Source organism: Molothrus ater, chromosome 1 (assembly GCF_012460135.2).
Source record: "Molothrus ater isolate BHLD 08-10-18 breed brown headed cowbird chromosome 1, BPBGC_Mater_1.1, whole genome shotgun sequence".
Lineage (NCBI taxonomy): Eukaryota > Metazoa > Chordata > Aves > Passeriformes > Icteridae > Molothrus > Molothrus ater.
The window spans coordinates 153,330,910-153,352,853 of NC_050478.2; the positions used below are offsets into that span (position 1 = coordinate 153,330,910).

The window sequence follows — 21,944 nt, forward strand, 5'->3', positions numbered from 1 at the left end:
GCTACCAAGGCCACCACTGCCACTCTGGCCACCTTGGCAGCTATTGCCACCATGAGGTCACTCTGGCCACCATTGTCACTGTGGCACTGCAGCCACCACAGCTACTGTGGCCACCATGGTCACAGAAGCCACCAAGGCCACTGTGGCCACCATGATCAACTAGAATCCCTCAGCTACGAAGTTATAACAGCCACCATGGCTACCAACACCATTTTACAATGTAATTGTATTTAAAAAATCAATCAAAACAATTCTATTAAGTATATCTGTCAAAGCCAACACAAAGTGACAATTCCTAAGCAGAGCTCAATGTCACTCACCACACCAACACTCGTGGGAATTTCTCTTTCTCTCAGCCTCGAGGAGGATCCTTGGGGAGCATCCCCTTCCCGAGGGAGGAAACACACACATTTCATTGCAAGCACGAATATGGGAGAGGAATCTCTGTCTAAGAGGGGACTGGACATTCCCAGGGTCAGATGAGGCCCAGTTCTGGTGCTTCACCCTTAGTTGTCAATTCTGCATTGGTGATTTGGGCTGGTTTTAACTCAATTCAGCACCAAAAGCAGCAGCAGACCCCTCTCAATGCAGCCCCGATGGCCAAAAATAGGGCATTGTCCCTTGACCACATTCCAGGCAGAGCATCCTAACATATCCTGCTGTTCAGGGGGACCTTAAAGGCTGGAAACTGGGAAGTTCAAGACGGCGAGGGCAGATCCTGTCCTTGGGGAGGGACAGTCCCCAGTGCCAGTCCCAGCTGGGGTTAACCTGCTGGAGCAGCTGTGGAGAAGGACCTGGAGGTGCTGGTAGGTGACCAGTGGAACTGCCTGTGTGGCCTGAGGCCAGGATGGACCCAGGGGATGTTGGAAAGACTTGGCCCAAGAGGTCAGGGTCGCTCCATCCCAAACCATTGCAGAGCCCCCGGGGCCGGGATGGGGCGGGGCGGGGCTCGGCAGCGCCAGCAGCTCGTGCTGCCGCCTGCTGTTGGCACCCGGAACTGCAGCTGGGGGCAGCGCATGTGCGGTGCTGCTGATTTCCCGTGCTCGCTGCTGACCTCCAGTGGACAATTCCTGAACTGCAATTGCACGATGAGTTCCAGGAGATGTGCAAGTAAAAAAGGAAAATCCCTGCTTTGAAAGAAAAAAGAGTTTCCTGAGCAAAACATCAGGGTTTTTTTTAATAAATAAATGGATGGTGTTACCTCTGTCCCCATTTCTCTATTTTATTTTTCATCCTTCTTCATTCTGTTTGTTTTTATTTGTTTATTCCCAATGCTTCTTGTGAAGTGTTACCACAAATCAGAAACTTTGGAACAGGCTCCAAACTAATTATTCATCCTTTTTAAATTGCATTGAGCAGCTCCCGCAAGTTTTCTCAGCCCTTCCTTGTGCTCTAGACCCTTCCTGGTGCTCCATCCCTTCCCTGGACATGCTCCAGCCCCTCCAGGTCCTTTCTGAGTGTCTGCAGTGAAAAAGGGAGGAACATTTCTCCAGCACCTCTTTGAAAATCAAAGTTTGAAAAATAAAGCTTTGAGTTGCCTCAAACGAAAACTCCAGGAACTGCTTTATTTTAGGAAATGAGGTGCTCCGCAGGAGAGGCATTAAAGGAGCTGCAGTGGATACATCAGGCGAGCCAGCAGCAAATTTTGGTAAGATTTTAATATACCAGGCAAGCAAGGATCAAATTTCTGATAAACATTTGATATGCCAGGCAAGCAAGGATCAAGTTTTTGATACATGTTTTATACCCCAGGTGAGCAAGCAGCAATTTATTGCTACATCAGGCGAGGCAGCCAAGGAACGTCAGCAGGTGGCCGTGATGTTGCCATTCCCAAACCCCTCTGTTGGGAATTGCCCAAGCAGCCCCAGGTGCTGTCCAGTCTCTGCTGTCCGTGCTGTCCTGCACTTTTCTGGCTGCTCCAGTCCCCCCATGCTGGTCCTGCTGCCCTGGCATTGCTCCCTCGCTGGGCAGCTCTCGGAGGGGCTTCCCCTGGATGGGAGCCTTGTTACAGTGACCATGGTGGCCACAGTGGCTGTGGTGGCCATGGGGACCTTGGTCACCTTGGTAACCACGGTGTCAACAGTGACCTCAGTAGTTACGGTGACCGTGGTAGCCATAGCGGCCACAGTGACATCATGGGTCACTGTGAGCACAATGACCACGCTGACCATGGTGGTTCTAATGCCCAGAGTGGCCAGACTGGTCACAGAGGTGACCAAAGTGGCCACAGTGGCCAAGAGTGGCAATAATGGCCACAGTGGTCGCAGTGGACAAAGGGGCCATAGTGGCCATAATGGCCTTGGTAGCCTTGGTGCCCTCATTTCCCTGGGGGTCTTGGTGGCCTTCATGCTCATGGTGACCACAGTGGCCCCCAGGACCACCGTGACCTTGGTGGCCTCATGGCTCAGAGGGTTCCAATGGCCACTGCCATGGCCACGGTGGCCAGGAGAAGCCCCCCAAGCTGGGGGAATTTCCTGGGGAGGCTCCCACCTGTGGAGACAAAGAGAGGGGTCAGGAGGGCCATGGGGAGAGGGACAGGGGTGATGGGGGGTCCTGGGAGTGTGGGATGTCAGAGGGGGCCATAATGAGGCCCCTTTCCCCTGTGCCCAACCATGGGTGGCCTTGTCCTCCCCACCCCTGTGGGTGTCCCCAGCACTGGATGTCCCTGTCCCCCTCACCTGGCACTGGGTGTCCCCATCCCCTGTGCCCGGCAGTGGCTGTCCCTGTCCTTGTCCCCAGCTCTGGGTGTCCTGCCTCCCCCCCACAGTGGGTGTCCCTGTCCCCTCTGGGCCATGGGTGTCCCCAGCACTGTGGGTCCTTGTCCCCAGCCCTCACTGAGTGTCCCCATCCCCCCGGTTGTTCCCATGATGTCACCTCGCAGCCACTCGCAGTTGTAGTTGCTGAAGTTCCCGGTGGAGCGAAGCTCAATCTGCACCTTCTTCCCTTCCCTGGTGACTTTGGTGACCTCAAAGGTCTCGAAGGGTGGGATCAGCACCTCCTTCTCGCTTGGATTGAAGGAGAATTTCTGGATGTCTGCTCCATGGCACGTGTGCACCTCAAACATCGTGACGTTCCCATAACCCTGGGCCACCGTTTTGTCCAGGGACGACGAAGCGAATTGACCAAAGCGGACTTTATCACCAGCTGTCACATTGAACTGGATTGTCCTCACCCCACGGAACACATCTGGACACTCATCAGGGCGTCTCAGCTTCTGGAGGGCCTGGGTCAGCAGGAAATGCAGCGTTTTGAAGTGGAAGTTGTCCCGGTATTCCTGGCGGGAGCGCCCGGCCTGGCGCACGGCCGGGTTGAGCTGCTTGTGCACGTCCGGCATCGTGTAGGCCATGAGGGCGATGGCCTGGGCTGGGGACAGAGGGGATGAAGAGGAGCCCCGCTTCCGCCACTCGGCCGTGGCCTTCACCCAGGCCTGGGAAAACTCCTTGTTCTCCTGGAACTCGGAAGCGTTGAGGGCTGGCAAGGCCTCAGTCATGGCAGGGCCACAGTTGAGGTACTGGTCATCAAAGGAGTTCTGGGCCATGTCCAGGGGCACCACCTTGATGGCCGCAGTGGCCACGGTCATTGCCAGCAGTGCCAGGGTCTGAGCCAGGGGGGCCATGGAGAAGAGAGGCCACAGGGACGGGTGTGGGACACTGGGGGACACAGAGGGGACACAGAGGGGACACAGAGGACAGACTGTGTGACACAGGGTGGACACTGGGGGACACCAGGGGATGCTGAGGGGACACTGATGGGCACCAGGGGACACTGATGGGACACAGGGGACGCTGAGGGACACGGGGAATATGGCAAGGCCTCCTTGGTGAGGGGCTGGAAAGAGAGAGTTGGGTCAGCCCAGGGAGGGGAGGCAGCCCTGGCCAGGAGACCCCTGAACATGTCCTGGGACCCTGATCCCAAATCCTGGGATCACTCCTCGATGCTCCAGTGTCCTCCAGTCCTCCCAGAGACCCTAATTATGCTCCCACAGTTTTGAGTCATTCCCCTGGGGTCCCCTCAGCCCCCCCAGGACCCCAACCCAAATCTGGGGTCACTCCCTGACACCCTGTGTGTCCCTCTCAGCCCACCCCAGGACCCCAATCCCACTCCTAGTCTGGTGTCCTTTTTTGGAGTTGTTGGAAATGAAACACCCCAGGACCCCAACCCAAATGCAGGGATCACCCCCTGCCCCCTGCAGTGTCCTCCAGCCCGCCCATGGCCCAGTCACACCCCCAGTTCCCCCCTGCTGCCCCCAGGACTCAGTGAACCCCAGTCCCATGTCCCCCAGTGTCCCCCAGCTTCCCCCAGGATTCCAACCCCACATCACTTTCACCCCCAGGGTCCCCCCAGTATCCCCCAGCGCCCCAGTCCCGATGTCAAGGTCCCCTCTCCCCTCCTCCAAGTGTCCCCAGAGTCCCCCCAGCCCCTGATACCAAAATCAGCCGGAGTGAACTCCCTGATGGAACTGGAGGTATCAGAAAGACGGAATTCTTTATCAGCTCGGACTCACAGCAGATCTCTCCTGGTCCTGTAGCTCAGGGGGGACTTTGCCATGGGGTATTTATCCACCACAATTATAAATATTCATTAGAAGGGGCTTCTTAGCTAATGTGGATGCATCACTTTCTCTGGAAATAATTTGCATGGTTCTGCCTGTTTCTGGAAGTCCTTTTATGGTACTGGAGGGTCACCCAAAGGGGTTTCTGGGTGTGGTTCATACTGAGTGTCCCAATACGCCAGATGACCTTTCCTGCAGCTTCTGCTTTTTGCAGGCGCTGCTCCTTCTGTGCTCCAGAACTCGCAGAAGACCCTCACTGGAGTTTCTTTATCCGTTTCTCCAGGGATTCTATCCACGTTCATCCTGGTATCCACACTTCTCACTCCTTTTCTTGCTTTTGCCCGTTCATCATTAAGCTCTATCCAGCATCATTAAGGGATCTGAAACTTTCTATTTTCTCTCTTATTGCTCACCCCCCATGACCCCAAACCCATTGTCTCATGTCCCCCCAGTGCCCCCCAGTCCCACTCCCCACTGCTCACTGAGTTGTTGCCACACCTCAGATACCAGCTGGGGTCCCCTATCAGATGCCATCCCTGCAGGCACCTTGAGCCTGGGGATGATCTCTTGGGGGAGTGCCTGGATGATTTCCCTGGCCTTGCTGGTTTGGCAGGAGAAGTTTTGGACCCCCAAGAAGTGATCCATCAATACCAGGAGATACCTGAGCCTATGTTGGCGTGGTAGCTCAGAAAAGCCATTTGCCAGTAATCCCCAGGAGTGTTTCCACTTCCAGTGATGCCTGGAGGTGATGGTTTTGAATTCAAAGAGTTCTTTTGAAACCATATCAGGCATTGCTCTGTAACAGACCTGACAATTTTGTCCTAAGGACACTGAGGATCTGAGGCCACAGACCAGTCCCCATCTCATTGATTCCCCAGAGCTTTGCTGGTGCTTTTCTCCTTTATAAATTGCAGCAGCAGCTGGGGAATTCCTGACCTGGTTATTGGGAGTTACCTCTCACCCACTCAGCCACCCTCTTTATTGTGGGCTTTTAGATAAGCAGCCAATTTTCAATCTGCCCAGCTCTCTCCAGGCCTCACCTCTGTGGGTGAAATTCCATTCTCAGGAATTAACACCAGGATGCTTGGTTGTGAAATCTCTCGTGCAGCTTTATTGCAAGTCAATTTCCCACAAGGATTTGTCAACCCCCAAGCTGGTGTGCCTTGGATTGTGGTACGGCCACTTCTTTGGGCAGCTGGGTGTTGTCAAGGAGGGACAATAATTCTTGTTTATATTTAATTGGAGATCCCTGTGCTGTTAATTGACTTCCTTCTTTCCAAATGGCTCCATGCTCAAAGCAGTTGGCAAGCGATTTCCTACATTTCCTCTATATCCCGCTGCCAATTCCAGAGCTCTTTGTCACACTGTGAGCTCCTCCCTTTGTTCCACACCTTCTTGCAATTATGGTGAGCAGACTATACACCATAAACTTTTGTCCCAAATTGGATTTCCTGGCCTCTTGGATGAGGAGAGCAGTTGCTGCTAAGCCCACAGGCATCTGAGCCAATCCTGGCTGATGCTGAGTTGTTTTGAAGAGCACCCCACAGGTCTCCTGAAGTCTCCCCCACACAGGAGGCCCTAGAATGACCTTCGATTTGGACTCCTGAGGAAGGACACACATTCTGTAACTCAAAGATGGCCCTGAGGTCCACATCTCCCGTGGAATTCCCAGAATTTAACAAAACCCTTTGAGCTTTTTGTGCACCAACAACAGCACCAGGCCCTGCGAGTCTTGGCTCAGAAGGTGGGGGACACTTCAGGTGACCTGTGCGGTGCGTTTACAAACAATTCAATATCAGACAGGAGAGGCACAGATGGCTGTAAGCTGTAGAGGCAACTATTCTCCTCATGGAAGAGGCCAAGAAATCCAATTTGGGACAAAAGTTTATGGGGGTCTAGAACTTCTCCTGCCACACTAACAATGCCACAGATGTCACCCAGGCACTCCCCCAGGAGATCATCCCCAGGCTCAAGGTGCCTGCAGGGATGGCATCTGACAGGGGACCCCAATTGGTATCTGAGGTGTGACAGCAACTCAGTGAGCTGTGGGGAGTGGGGCTGGGGGAAACTGGGGAGACATGGGACCCTGGGTTTGGGGTCCTGGAGGGTGAGCAATAAGGGACAGAATAGAAAGTTTGAGTTCCCCTGAAAGTGCTGGATAAGCTTTAAAGATGAATGAGCAAAAAACCATAAAAGGATGTAGAAGTATTTACACAGCAGGGCAAAGGTTGCTGGAACCTGGGGAGAAAGAGATAAGGGAACTGCAGGGAGGGGTTTTTGGCAAGTTCTGTAACAGAGAAGGAGCAGCGCCAGCCTAAAGCGAAAGTCTAAGACAAGGTCATCTGAGATATTGAAGTACTCAGGGAAAACCACACCTTGAAATCCCATTTTTATGACTCTCTGAGACAATATAAATTACTTCCTTAAGGAGGAAGAGCCATGCTGATTATGTACGGAAAATGTGCTGGTTTTGTATTACCTAAGCAGCCCATTTTAATGAATATTTATAATTGTGCTGGATACATTCCCTGTGGGAAATTCCTCCGTGGCCTGCAGGACCAGGGGACATCCACTGTGAGTCCGAGCTGAAAAAGAATTCCGGCTTTCTGATATCTCCAGTTCCATCTGGGAGATCACTCCGGCTGATTTTGGTATCAGGGGCTGGGGAGATTTTGGGGACTCTTGGGTGGGGACAGAGGACTGTGGGATTGGGATAGCGGTGCTGGGGGGACACTGGGAGAGTTACAGGTCTGGGATTGGGGTCACAGGACATTCTGGGGGAAAATGAGGTGGGACACGGGATGGTGGGGGTGGTATTGGGGTCATGGGGAGGCTGGGAGACACTGTGGGGGCAGGGGGTGATGCCTGGATTTGGGTTGATGTCCCCAAAGAAATTGGGGAATGGGAATGGGATTGGGGTCTGGGAACCGGCCAAGGGGGACACTGAGGGGCTCAGAGAGTGACCCCAGGATTTGGGTTGGGATTCTGCCGGGGCTGAGGGAATTTGTAGTCATGGGAGTAGGATTGGACTTCTGGGGACCATGATACTGTGGGATTGGGGTCCCTGGGGCTGGGGGATGTTGGGGAGGGATAAGTAATTCCAGGATTTGCTATCAGGGACCCCAGACATGTGCAGGGGTTGGCTGGGCAGGAGTGCCTCCCTTCCTCCTAACACCACTCCCCTGCTGACCCCACTCCCCTGCCCAGTCCCTCACTGATGAACCCTCCCCGTGTCTCCCCTGTGTCCCCTCTGTGTCCTCCAGTGTCCACACCGGTCCCTGTGGCCTCTCCCTGCCATGGCCGTCCAGGCTCAGACCCTGGCACTGCTGGCAATGGCCGTGGCCACCACGGCTGTCGATGTGATCCCCCTGGACATGGCCCCAGACTCCTTTGATGACCAGTACCGGGGCTGCGGCCCTGCCATGAAGGCAGCATTGCCAGCCCTCAACAGCTCCGAGTTTGAGCAGAACAAGGAGTTTGCCGCAGTTTGGGTAAAGGCTGCAGCTGAGTGGCAGAGTCGGGGCCCCCCTGAGTCCCCTCTGTCCCCAGACCAGGCCACCGCCTTCATTGCCTTCACAATGACTGACCCCAGAAAATTCAATGATGCCCTGCGCGTGGTCGGGCATTCTGGACAGGAATACCGGGACAACTTCCACTTCAAAACGCTGCATTTCCTGCTGACCGATGCCCTGGCCACGCTGAGGGACGCTCAGAACGGGCAGTGTTGGGACGCATTCCTGAATGTGTGTGGCACCCGGTTCGAGGCACAGCGTGGTGACACCGTCCGGTTTGGTCTATTCATGCCAATGTTCCTGAGCAAACAAATTGGCGAGTGTCCCAGTGGCACAAAGCTCGAGGTGCACACATGCCATGGCGTGGATGTCATGCTTTTTAGCAATCATCCGGAACCTAAAATTGTGCTGATCCCACCCTTTGAGACCTTCAAGGTCACCCAATACGCCCAGGAAGGGGACAAGACACAGATCCAGCTCCAGTCCACCGGGACCTACAGCAAATACAACTGCTAGTGGCTGGGAGGTAACAACACAGGGGACAGCCAGGGGGGATGGCGACAGCCATGATAAGGCACAGGGGACAATGACCCTGACTGGGGATGGGGGATAAGGACACTCACAGTGTGTGGAGGGACAAGGATACCCTGGGCTGGGGACACCAAGTCTGGGGACACCCATTGTGGGCACAGGGACAGCAACACACATGATAGGGAAGAGGGATGGGGACCCCCACTTCTGGGAGGGAACAGGGACAGGAACACCTGTGCCAGGGGACAAGGGACAGGGACAGGGACAGGGACAGGGACAGGGACAGGGACAGGGACAGGGACAGGGACAGGGACCCCCCAGGGTACCAACCCTGTCCCTCTCTGATAAAGGCAGTTCTTTGGGGATGGTCGCTGTGTACAGAACATGGGTGGGCCAGGACCCCCCATGCCACTCCCTGAAACCCTGTAACCCCCTGAAACCCCCCATGGCAATCCCTGACTCCTCCTGACCCCTGTCACTCCTAAGTCCACCAAGACCCCCCCTGACCTCCCTGGGCTCTGTTTCCCCCCATGCCCCCCCCGACACCCCGTCATCTGTCACCTCATGGCCCCCATCTCTCCTGTAACCCCTAAGTCTCCCTTATTGCCATCCCTGACCCCTTCACTCCCCTCATGATCCCCCTGATACTCATCTTTGTCCCTCAGGTGGGAGTGTCCCCAGTGCCCCCTTCCACGTTGGAGGACTCCTCCTGGCCACCACAGCCCTGGCAGTGGCCACTGGAATCCTCTGAGCCAGAAGGCCACCGATGTCACTGTGGTCACTGCGGCAACCATGGCCACCATGGCAACCACTGTTGTCACTGTTGCCACTGTTGCCACCATGAAAAAGAATACCACCAGGACCCCCAGAGAAACAAGAACACCAAGGCTACCAAGGCCACCACTGCTACTATGGCCACCATGGCAGCTATTGCCCCCATGACGTAACTTGGGCCACCATTGCCACTGTGGCACTGCGGGCACCACAGCCACCCTGGCCACCATGGTAACTATAATCACCAAGCTTGCTGTGACCACCTTGATCACCAAGATTACTTTAGCCACGAAGTTACAACAGCCAATGTAGCCACTGTGGCCACCAGTATCATTGTGCAAAGCAATTCTATTAAATAATTCTATCAAAACCATTCTATCAAGTATATCTGCCAAAGCCAGCAAAAAGGGACAATTCTTAAGCAGGGCTCAATGGCACTCCTCACACCAACACTCATGGGAATGTCTCTTTCTTTCGAACTCAAAGAGGATCCTTGGGTAGCATCCCCTTCCTGAGGGAGGAACCTCACACACATTTCATTCCAAGCAGGAACAGGGGAGGGGAATCTCTCTCTGAGAGGGGACTCGACATTCCCAGGGTCAGATGATGGATGGCCAGCCTCAGCTCTGGTGCTTCATCCTCAGTTGTCAATTTGGTGTTCGTGATTTGGGCTGGTTTTAGCCCCACTCAGCAGCAAAAGCAGCACAAGACCCCTCTCAGTGCTGCTCCAATGGCCACAAACAGGGCATTGTCCCTTGGCCACATTCCAGGCAGAGTATCCTGACACATTCTGCAGTTCAGGGAGACCTCAAAGGCTGGAAATTGGGAGGTTCAAGAGGGAAGGGCAGGTCGAGTCCCTGGGGACAGACAGTCCCTGGTTCCAGTCCAGGCTGGGTGGGACCTGCTGGAACAGCTCTGGGGAAGGACCTGGGGGTGCTGGTGGGTGACCCGTGGAACTGGCGTTGTGTCCCATGGCCAGGAGCGATCCAGGGGGCATCAGGAGGGGTAGGACCAGGAGGTGAGGGAGTGTTTGTGCCCCTCTGCCCTTCCCAATGAGGAGCATCAGGAGTGCTGTGACCAGCTGTGCCCAGTGCCATGTACAACCCTGCCCAGTGCCGTGTCCAGTTCTGTCCCGCTCTGGACCCAATCCTGTACTCAAGGTTGATTCTTCCTGAGCTGGGAGTTTGGGCCAGGTGCCCACTCTGGGTCCTTCCAGCCTGACCCATCCTGGGATTTGGGGATTCTGGCAGTTGTGGTTCAGGAATTGTCCACCGGAGGGCAGCAGCGAGCACAGGAAATCAGCGGCACTGCGCATGTGCCGCCCCCAGCTGCAGTTCCGGGTGCCAACAGCAGGCGGCAGCACGAGCTGCTGGCACTGCCCAGCGCCCGCCCCGCCCCATCCCGGCCCCGGGGGCTCTGCAATGGTTTGGGATGGAGCGACCTTAAAGCCCGTCCGGTGCCAGCCCTGCCATGGGCAGGGACATCTTCCCCTGGGCCGGGCTGTTCATGGCACCGCCCATCCTGGCCTTGAACTGTTCCAGGAGTGGGGCAGCCACAGCTTTGGTAGTGATGGGTAATATGATGATTGGCTCTCAACGTTAAGGGATGAATATTGTGGTTATGTTAAGAGAAGTTTTGTTGATGTATGGTTATGTGATTTTAGTTTGTTGTTTGGACTCCCTGTGTTCTCCCCATCGCCCCCTCTCCTCCCCCCATATTGTTGCTGCAGGACAGCTGTGGTTGTCAGGATTGTCAGGGACTTGTACCCGTGCCCCTTGCATGGGGCAGTTGGGAATGGGGAATGCCTGTTGTTGCGGAGGAGTGGCATGGCAACATCTCAACATCTCACCTCCAACCACACTGCAGGAAGGTCTCCATCAATGCACAGCAAGGAAGAATCAAGTGGCAGACTTTGGGAACGACAAGGGATTTAGAAGAAAAATGTTTGAATATGTATGACTGCTTATGGGTATGTATTTGGTTGATGCAACACCAGGGGTATAAAGGTCAGAGCCACCATTTTGTGGATGAGACTCTGGCTGCAGCTAAGCATACGCCTTAGGATTCAAGTGGAATATTTTTGCTGTCTACCTTTTGAGCAGAAAAATTCACCTTGCCAGAGGTTTACTTGCAGAAAGGAGACAGAAGAGCCCTGTAATTTCATTCATGATCAAAGGAAGAGGCTGTTCTGGTTTGAAAGCAAAACCAGTGAGAGGCTCCAAGTCAGAAATACAATTTATTGGGAAGAGGGAGAAGGAAAACCAAAATACATGCAATAATACAAAAGAAAAACCACAGACAAAGAGTATGACCTGACACTGTGTTGGTCAGCGTGTTGACAGCAGTCCAGTTCGATTGGTGGCTGCAGTCCTCTTGCAGTGCAGATGTGGTGCTGTTGGAGCAGTTATCCTATAGATGGATGTAGTTTTCCTCTGAATATCCAGTGGAAAAGATGGCTGTTTCTCTGGTAATACAGTGGAAAGTCTGACTGCTCTGTCCCAAAACCCAGATTATATCCAGGTGGAGGTTCTTAGCTCCTCCCTCCTGGGCAGAGCATCTCACAATGGGCTGTTATCATGCTAATGAGTCATACAGTGGGTCCTTGATTGCCCATTAAACAGAAATGGCTCCTAGAGGGAGTTACCTCTGTGTCATGTGGCAAGACATTGATGGGCTCATTAACAGCAGATAAGAAAAAACAATGTCCCTCCTGGTTTCAACAGCTCTTGAGGATGGGAATAGAATACATCTTTTTATTGCAACATAGGACGGAGGCCATGGGAAATTTCCCCATGGGGTGTACCAAGTTGCTGGACAATGCAGCCTCCTTTTTATCCAATTTCCGTGCAATCCCCTTCCCCATTCATGGAGGTATTCAGAAGGTGCAGACTTCAAAACCCACCTACAAAACATCCCCCTTGCTACACAGCCCACTCTTCTATCACACAGACACATGACCATTCAAATGAGATTTAACTCCACCCTGGGTGCGGAAATTAAAATTCATAAGCCTGTTAAGTCTTTTTTCTTCTTCTTGAAGTTCAGGAATTTTGCAGGACCTTGTCTGAGCAGCAGTCCGTGTCAGTGAAGAACGTTTTCAGAAACTGATAGTTTCTCCGGTCACTTCTTTATCTATGAGTCCCTGGCCCAACCTACCACAAGATCCACACAATCTGTTTGTAAAGAAACATTCCTCTTATTCCTTTCAGGGTTGAATTAAATGTGGTGCAGAAATAGAGTTTGGTTGGGTTTAAGTCCTGAATATGTGGGAAAGCTCAGAATATGGTCAAGAATGCAAATGAATGAATTTCTAAAGAAGTAAAGGACAGTCAGGGAGATGTTGGGGGAGAGAGGGGGTGGGGAAGATTGTTGTTTTTCCTCTTCCTCTACTCTTCTCCCTTTTTTCCCTTTTCCTCCAGGGAAAATGGCACTGGCGGCCTTGGTAGCCACATTTTTCTGGGGGTCATGATGGCCATGGTGATCGTGGAAACCATGGTGAGTGTGAGAAATAACTGCTCACTTTAAAATTTTAAAGGTTTATTAGACCTCAACAGCACAATAAAGGGCCTGAATAAGAAAAACAGGCACCACTGGGAGTGTGGTCGACTGCCATTGGCTCGTCCGCAAAATGGCAGCTTCGCCTTTTATACCCCCAGTGTTGCATCAGCCAAACCTGGCTCTGCCAAACTCTGCCATTCAATCCTTACTCGCTGTCCGTTGGTACAGACCTTCTTGTAACTTGACTGGAGCTGAGGTGAGGTGAGGTGAGGTGAGGGAGGTGAGGGAGGTGAGGTGAGGTGAGGCATGCCACAACTCATTAGGAACAGATTTTCCACATTCCCAACTGCCCAATGCCAGGGGCACGGGTTCATGTCCAGCCCCCACATGTCCCTGGCAACCCCAACAACCAGGGCTGTCCAGTGGGAACAATACAGAGGCGGGTGAAGAGGACAGTGTGGAGCGCAAAGGGTGTCCAAAAGCCAAACTACAATCACATTGCCATAAGTCCACAAAATTTCTCTTAATATGCACACAATATTCACCATTTAATTGTGAGAGTCAGATATAATGTTACCCATCTATAACAAAGCTGTGGCTGCCCCACTCCTGGAAGGGCTCAAGGCCAGTCTGGGCAGGGCCTGGAGCAGCCTGGCCCAGGGGAAGATGTCCCTGCCCATGGCAGGGCTGGCACCGGACGGGCTTTAAGGTCACTCCATCCCAAACCATTGCAGAGCCCCCAGGGCCGGGATGGGGCGGGGCGGGCACTCGGCAGCGCCAGCAGCTCGTGCTGCCGCCTGCTGTTGGCACCCGGAACTGCAGCTGGGGGAGGTGCATGCGCAGTGCTGCTGATTTCCTGTGCTCGCTGCTGCCCTCCGGTGGACAATTCCTGAACCACAACTGCCAGAATCCCCAAATCCCAGCATGGGTCAGGCTGGAAGGACCCAGAGTGGGCACCTGGCCCAACCTCCCAGCTCAGACAGTGTCATCCCTGAGCACAGGATTGGATCCAGAGCAGCCCATAACTGGACACGGCACTGGACAGAGCTGGACACGGCATTCCTGTTGTGCCTCCCTGGGGAGGGCAGAGGGGCCTGAACATTCCCTGACTTCCTCCCCCTGCTCTTCCTGATATCCCCTGAATCCATTCTGGCTCTAGGCAGCACAGCCAGCTTCAATGGTCACCCACCAGCACCCCCAGGTCCTTCTCCAGGTCTGCTCCAGCAGGGCCCCCCAGTCAAAGATGGCACTGGTGACTGTCCCTCCCCAGGGACAGGATCTGTCATTGCCCTCTTGAACCTCCCTGTTTACAGCCTTTAAGGTCCCCTGAAGTTCAGGCTGTGGCAGGATGCTCTGCCTGGAATGTCCCCAAGGGACAATGCCCCACTTGTGGCCATCATGGCAACATTGAGAGGGGTCTGGTGCAGATTTTGTTGCTGAATTGGTGAAAACCAGCCCAAATCACCAACTTCAAATTGACAACTGAGGCTATAACACCAGAGCTGCGCCTGGCCATCCATTAGCTGACCCTGGGAACATCCAATCCTGTCTCAGACAGAGATTCCTCTCCCCTATTCTGCTTGGAATGAAATGTGTCTGAGGATATTCCCTTGGGAAGGGGATGCTCCCCAAGGATACTCCTTGAGGCTGAGAGAAAGAGACCTTCCCAAGATTGCTGTCTTGGGGAGTGACATCGACCCCTGTTTAGCAATTTTCTCTCTTTGCTGGCTTTGTCAGAATTATTTAATGGAGTTTTTTTGATAGATTTTTTATTAGAATTGCTTTGCACAATGGCCTTGGTGGCCACACTGTCCAGGGTGGCTGTGGTAGCCTTGGGGCTGACGGAGTCTTGGTAATCATGGTGGCCACAGCTGCCACAGTGACCACAGTGACCTTGGTGACCTTGATGGCCTCATTGCTCAGAGGATCCCGGTGGCCACTGCCTAGGCTGTGGTGGCCAGGAGGAGTCCTCTGAGGTGGAAAGGAGTCCTGGGGACACTCTAACCTGGGGGAAAAAGAGGAGAATCAGTGGGGCCATGAGGGTAGTAAGGGTCTCAGGGATAGCCATAATTGGGGATTAAGGGTGACAGGAGAGCTGGGGGCATGAGTGTGACAGGTGACAGGGTTTCGGGAGGGGCACAGGGGGGTACAGGGGCCAGGGAGGTCAGGGAAATCATGGTGGGCTTAGAGGGCCATGGGGGGTTACAGGGGGTTACAGGGTTTCAGGGAGTGCCATGGTCCACCCATGTTCTGTACACAGGGCCCATCCCCAGAGCACTGCCTTTATCAGAAAGGGACAGGGCGGGTACACTGTGGAGGTCCCTGTCCCTGTCCCTGTCCCTTGTCCCCTGGCACAGGTGTTCCTGTCCCTGTTCCCTCCCAGAAGTGGGGGTCCCCATCCCTCTTCCCTGTCATGTGTGTTCCTGTCCCTGTGCCCACAATGGGTGTCCCCAGAATAGGTGCCCCCAGCCCAGGGTATCCCTGTCCCCCCACACACTGTGAGTGTCCCTGTCCCCCATCCCCAGTGAGTGTCATTGTCCCCTGTGCCTTATCATGGCTGTCGCCATCCCCCCTGGCTGTCCCCTGTGTTGCTACCTCGCAGCCACTCGCAGTTGTATTTGCTGTAGGTCCCGGTGGACTGGAGCTGGATCTGTGTCTTGTCCCCTTCCTGGGCGTATTGGGTGACATTGAAGGTCTCAAAGGGTGGGATCAGCACAATTTTAGGTTCCGGATGATCGCTAAAAAGCGTGACATCCACAGCATGGCACGTGTGCACCTCGAGTATTGTGGCATTGGAGCACTCGCCAATTTGATTGCTCAGGAACATTGGCATGAAATGACCGAACCGGACGGTGTCGCCATGCTGTGCCTCAAACCGGGTGCCACACACTTTCAGGAACGCGTCCCGACACTGCCCATTCTGAGCGTCCCTCAGCGTGGCCAGGGCATCGGTCAGCAGGAAATGCAGCGTTTTGAAGTGGAAGTTGTCTCGGTATTCCTGGCGGGAGCGTCCGGCCACACGCACGGCATCATTGAATTTTCTGGCTTCAGTCATTGTGAAGGCAATGAAGGCGGTGGCCTGGTCTGGGGACAGAGGGGACTCAGGGGGGCCCCGACTCTGCCACTCAGCTGCAGCCTTTACCCAAACCTCAGCAAACTCCTTGTTCTGCTCAAACTCGGAGCTGTTGAGGGCCGGCAATGCTGCCTTCATGGCAGGGCCGCAGCCCCGGTACTGGTCATCAAAGGAGTCCTGGGCCATGTCCAGGGGGATCACATTGACAGCCGTGGTGGCCACGGCCATTGCCAGCAGTGCCAGGGCCTGAGCCAGGGGGGCCATGGCAGGGAGAGGCCACAGGGACCAGTGTGGACTCTGGAGGACACAGAGGGGACATGGGGGAGACACGGGGAGGGTTCATCAGTGAGGGACTGTGGAGGGGAGTGAGGTCAGCAGGGGAGTGGGGTCAGCAGGGGAGTGGTGTTAGGAGGAAGGGAGGCACTCCTGCCCAGCCATCCCCTGCACATGTCTGGGCTCCCTGACCCCAAATTCTGGGATTACTTATGCCTCCCGAACATCCCCCAGCCCCAGGGACCCCAGTCCACAGCACCATCAACCCCAGAAGCCCAATCCTACTCCCATGACTACAGGTCCCCTCAGACCCGGCAGAATCCCGACCCAAATCCTGGTGTCACTCCCTGAGCCCCTCAGTGTCCCTCTCGTTTGGTCCCCAGACCCCACTCCCACTCCCATTCCCAGTTCCTTTTGTATCACCCCAGGACATCAACTCAAATCCAGGCATCACCCTCTGCCCCCACAGTGTCTCCCAGCCCCCCATCACCCCAATCCCACTCTCACCATCCCGTGTCCCCCTCATTTTCCCCCAGAACCCCCCATGACCCCAATCCCAGACCTGTGACTCCCTCAGTATACCCCCATGTCTGCAATCCCATTCCCTCAATCCCGTGTCCCCCCAAAGAGTCCCCCTGGAGTCCCCCCAGTCCCGATACCAAAATCAACCGGAGTGAACTCCCTGATGGATCTGGAGATAGCAGAAAGCTGGAATTGCTTATCAGCTCAGACAGGCAGGGCACTGGGGCTAAATTGGGCTAAAACCAGCCAAAATCACCAACCCTGAACGGACAAATGCTCGTAAAGTACCAGAGCTGGGCCTGGCCATCCATCAGCTGACCCTGGCAATGCCCAGTCCCCGCTCAGACAGAAATTCCTCTCCTCTATTCATACTTGGGATGAAATGTGTGTGAGGTTCCTCCCACAAGAAGTGGATGGTCCCCAAGCATCCTCCTGAAAGTTGAGAGAAAGAGACGTTCCCACAAGTGTTGGCATGGAGAGTGACATTGAGCCCTGTTTGGGAATTGTCACTTTTGACTGGCTCTGTCAGAATTACTTCATGGAATTGTTTTGGTAGAATTATTTAATGGAGCTGTTTTGATAGAATCATTAAATAGATTTGATTTGACAGAATAATTTAATAGTATGTGAATTGACCAAACCAGACCCTCTGGCCACGCCGTGCCTGGAACCGGACATCATGCACACCCCGGAACACGTGGTGACACTGCCCATTCTGAGCATGCCTCAGTGTCACCAGGGCCTGGGTCCGCAGGAAATGCAGCGTTTTGAAGTGGAACTTGTTCCGGTATTCATGGCGGGAGCGCCCGGCCACACGCACGGCTGCGTTGAAGTCCTTGTAAATGTCCTTTGTTGTGTAGGCCATGACAGCCACGGCCTGGGCTGGGGATGCCAGAGGGGACACAGGAGAGCCCCGCTTGTGCCACTCAGCCTCGGCCTTCACCCAGGTCTGGGTGGAGAGAGGATTCACCTGGAACTCAAAGTGGCTGAGGGCCGGCAATGCCACAGTCACGGCAGGGCTGCAGCCCCGGCACTGGTCATGAAAGGAGTCCTGGGCCACGTCCAGGGGCACCACCTTGATGGCTGCAGTGGTCACAGCCATTGCCAGCAGTGCCAGGGTGTGAGCCAGGAGGGCCATGGCAGGGAGGTTACTGGGAGTAGTGTGGGACAGTGGGGGACAAAGTGGGACACACTGAGGGGACACTGAGGACACATGGGGGTACATGGGAAGGGGTCCTCTATGAGGGGGTCAGCATGGCCCCTGAGCTCCAACCAGATGAACTTTAGAACAGTGGCCATTTATCCTCATTTCCTAGGAGGCCTTGGATATTATCCTTTTGTTCTCCTATGCAGTGAGTCTCTTTATCAGAGTCAAGGTTGTATCTGGTAAGTTTTTCTTGATTGTGATCTGTGCTCCATATATTTTATCCTGTATTTAGCAGATAACCAGTAATAGTATTGATAAGATAATAGGCTTATGGGTGGGAACTGCTAAAACATCAAGGTACAGGAACTCTTTGCATAAAGAACCGAGAAGGGGAAGATGTGGAAGACCAGACCGCTACAGAAGCTCAGCTGGGGAGCATGGCAGACCTTGTGGCCCTGGTAGAATGAAGACTGTGGGAGAGAAAAACTCAAGGCAAGAACAGAAGTGATGACGTCATGTCTGATCACTCTGACCATCATGTCTGGACACTTCTATCCATCACGATGACTGCTCTGACCAGAGAAGAGATGACAGGGATGTTACTGGTGAAAGAGATAACAAGGACATTACCAGTGTAAGAAGGATAATGGAGAATATTGTATTTCTAAGGGGACTGGGGCAAAGGGGTCCAAGTAGAATATTTTGTACAAACATAGTGAGCTATAAATCCTGGTAAACTGGTCCAATAAATGGCTTTGCTTTGATGGCATTTCAGAGTCTGTGTCTCTCAATCCCCGCGCACCAGCCGTCCAGTCCCAATCCCAATCCTGTGTTTACACTCCCAATGTCCCCCTGGTGCTCCCCAGGATCTCATTTCTGCTCCCAGACCTTTGTAGCCCTCTTGTGACCCCAGGCTGCTCAGGAAACTCACCCAAATTCCTTAAGCCACTCTGTAACCCCCCCTGCCCCCGCTCTGCCTTGGCCCTCTCCCAGACCCCAGTCCCGGTCCCAGTCCTGTTACCCATTTCACATCACCCCAGGACCCCAGCCCAAATTTAGGGACCAACCCGTGACCCTGTAATATTGGCCTGGAGCCTTCCATGCCCCCACTCTACAACCCCAGTCCCATGTCCCTCCACAAGTGTCCCCTATCGAAATCGGCCAGAGTGAACTCCCTGATGGAACTGGAGGTAGCAGAAAGCCGGAATTCTTGATCAGCTTGGACTCACAGCAGATCTCTCCTGGTCCTGCACATCGGGGGGACCTTGTCAACACAATCTATCCATCCTAATTGTATTTGTTAATCAAAATGTACTTCTTAGCTAATACAAAACCAGCACATTTCCCATAAATAATCTGCAGGGCTCTGCCTCTTTTGAGAAATAATTTTATTGTCCTGGAGGGTCATAAAATTGGTCAGTTCAGATGTTAGGGTTTCACAAAGTGCCCCAATATCTCAGATGACCTTGCCTCAAACTTTCATTTTTGCAGGCACTGCTCCTTCTGTGTTACAGATCTTGCCAAAAACCCCTCACTGGAGTGCTCTTTATCTCTTTCTCCACAGGTTCCAGTAACCTTTGCTCTTCTGTGTGCACATTTTTACATCCTTTTACTGTTTTTCGCTCATTCTTCTTAAAGCCTTATGCAGCACCTTCAGGAGAATTCCAACTTTCTATTCTCTCTCTTATTGCTCAGCCCCAATGACCCCAATCCCACAGTCCCATGTCCCTGCAATGCCACCCAGTCCCACTCCCCACTGCTGATGTTGAGTTGTTTTGAATTGCTGCCACACCTCAGATACCAGTTGGGGTCCCCTATCAGATGCCATCCCTGCAGGCACCTTGAGCCTGGGGATGATCTCTTGGGGGAGTACCTGGGTGATTTCCCTGGCCTTGCTGGTGTGGCAGGACAAGTTCTGGACCCGTCAAGAAGGGATCCACTAACACCAGGAGATACCTGAGCCTATGTTGGCGTGGTAGCTCAGAAAATCCATTTGCCAGTAATCCCCAGGAGTGTTTCCTCTTCCAGTGATGCCTGGAGGTGATGGTTTTGAATGCAAAGGGTTCTTTTCAAAAGATATTAGCGATTGCTCTGTAACAGACCTGACAGTTTTGTCCTATGAACACTGAGGCCACAGACCGGTCCCCATCTCATCGATTCCCCAGAGCTTTGCTGGTGCTTTTCTCCTTTACAAATTGCAGCATCCGCTGGGGTGGGCCTGACCTGGTTATTGGGAGTTACCTCTCACCCACCCATCCAGCCACCCTCTTTATTGTGGGCTTTTAGATAAGCAGCCAATTTTCAATCTGCCCAACTCTCTCCAGGCCTCACCTCTGGGGCTGAAATTCCTTTCTCAGGAATTAACACCAGCATGCTTGGTTGTGGAACCTCTTGTGCAGCTTTAGTGCAAGTCTATTTCCCACAGGGATTTGTCAATCCCCAAGCTGGTGGGCCCTGGATTGTAGTACGGCCATTTTTTGGGCAGCTGGGTGGTTGCCAGCACACCCAGGGCCTGCTGCTTTTGTTGTTACACAAAAATCTCCAAGGAGAGGAAATCCCATGGGAAATGTGGACCTCAGGGCCATCTTTGAGTTACAGAATGTGTGTCCTTCCTTAGGAGTCCAAATCAAAGGTCAGTCCGGTGCCTGCTTTGTGGGGGAGATTTCACAAGATCTATGGGGTGCTCTTCAAAACAACTCAACATCAGCCATGATTGGCACAGATGAATGTGGGGCACAGCAGTGACTGTTTTCCTCATCCACGTGGCCAAGAAATCCAATCTGGGACAAAGGTTTATGGTATATACTCTGCTTACTGTAAAGAAAACTGTCAGGTGTGTTACAGAGCAATGCCTGGGACCTTTTCAAAAGAACCCTTTCAATTGAAAACCATCACCTCCAGGCATCACTGGAAGAGGAAACACTCCCGGGGATTACTGGCAAATTTTCTGGACTACTACACGTACATGGGCTCAGGTATCTCCTGGTTTTGGTGGATCCCTTCTTGGGGGTCCAGAACTTCTCCTGCCAAACCAACAAGGCCAGGGAAGTCACCCAGGTACTCCCCCAAGAGATCATCCCCAGGCTCAAGGTGCCTACGGGGATGGCATCTGATAGGGGACCCCAAGTGGTATCTGAGGTGTGACAGCAACTCAGCGAGCAGTGGGGAGTGGGACTGGGGGAAACTCTGCGGACAAGGGATGGTCGGATTGGCGTTGTTGGGGCTGAGCAATAAGAGAGGGAATAGAAAGTTTCAGATCCCCTGAAGATGATGGATAAGGCTTTAAGAAGAACTAGCAAAAAATAATAAAAGAATGTAAAAGTGAGGGCACGGAAGAGCAAAGGTTACTGGAACCTGTGGAGAAAGAGATAAAGGGAGCTGCAGTGAGGTGTTTTTGGCAAGATCTGTAACACAGCAGGTGCAATGCCTGCAAAAGTGAAAGTTTGAGGCAAGGTCATCTGGAATATTAGGGCACCTAGTGAAACCCACAACCTGACACCCCAGTTTTATGACCCTCCAGGACAATAAAAATTATTTCTTAAAAGAGGCAGAGCCCTGCAGATTATTTATGGGAAATGTGCTGGTTTTGTATTAGCTAAGAAGCCCATTTTGATAAATATGTATAATGAGGTCAGATAGATTCTGTCTGCAAAGTCCCCCCTGATGTGCAGGACCAGGAGACATCTGCTCCGAGTCCGAGCTGATCAAGAATTCTGGCTTTCTGCTACCTCCAGTTCCATGAGTTAGTTTTCTCTGGCCAATTTCTATATTGGTGGCTGGGGGGACTCCAGGGGACACTTGTGGAGAGACATGGGACTGGGATTGCATATTCCTAGACCGTTACACATATCCATATATTTCCATAGACTAGTTTCCATATTCCAGGAACTATTTAACATGGCCCTTCCTTGGGTCAGCCTTTTTTAGAGCATGCCTGCTTCTTGGCTGCAGTTTTGACTCCTTCTCTTTATCACTTCCAGTCTGGGCCTTGGTCCATACTTTCTTCAGACAGCAGATGCTGAAAGTTGGCATTTCAACAGCGGGGTCCTCATGACATGTCCA

The 21,944-nt window shown here is 53.2% G+C and overlaps 4 protein-coding genes across 4 annotated transcripts; 1 reads left to right on the forward strand and 3 right to left on the reverse strand.

Moving 5' to 3' along the window:
* Window positions 1-2,404: 2,404 nt before the first annotated feature.
* Window positions 2,405-3,616, reverse strand: LOC118700100 (NAD(P)(+)--arginine ADP-ribosyltransferase 2-like). Its single transcript, XM_036404445.1, has 2 exons — window positions 2,875-3,616; window positions 2,405-2,490 (listed from the first exon to the last, which is right to left on the reverse strand). Exons 1-2 carry the CDS (start codon window positions 3,614-3,616, stop codon window positions 2,405-2,407), a joined length of 828 nt encoding a protein of 275 aa, XP_036260338.1.
* Window positions 3,617-7,848: 4,232 nt separating this feature from the next.
* On the forward strand, window positions 7,849-8,580 carry LOC118700083 (erythroblast NAD(P)(+)--arginine ADP-ribosyltransferase-like). The gene has a single exon (XM_036404412.2). It carries the CDS (start codon window positions 7,849-7,851, stop codon window positions 8,578-8,580), a length of 732 nt encoding a protein of 243 aa, XP_036260305.2.
* A 6,489-nt stretch (window positions 8,581-15,069) lies between these two features.
* On the reverse strand, window positions 15,070-16,204 carry LOC118700084 (erythroblast NAD(P)(+)--arginine ADP-ribosyltransferase-like). Its single transcript, XM_054516019.1, has 2 exons — window positions 15,463-16,204; window positions 15,070-15,152 (listed from the first exon to the last, which is right to left on the reverse strand). The coding sequence occupies exons 1-2, from the start codon at window positions 16,202-16,204 to the stop codon at window positions 15,070-15,072; spliced, it is 825 nt and encodes a 274-aa protein (XP_054371994.1).
* A 1,147-nt stretch (window positions 16,205-17,351) lies between these two features.
* Window positions 17,352-17,873, reverse strand: LOC129046792 (GPI-linked NAD(P)(+)--arginine ADP-ribosyltransferase 1-like). Its single transcript, XM_054516048.1, has one exon. It carries the CDS (start codon window positions 17,871-17,873, stop codon window positions 17,352-17,354), a length of 522 nt encoding a protein of 173 aa, XP_054372023.1.
* Window positions 17,874-21,944: the final 4,071 nt, after the last annotated feature.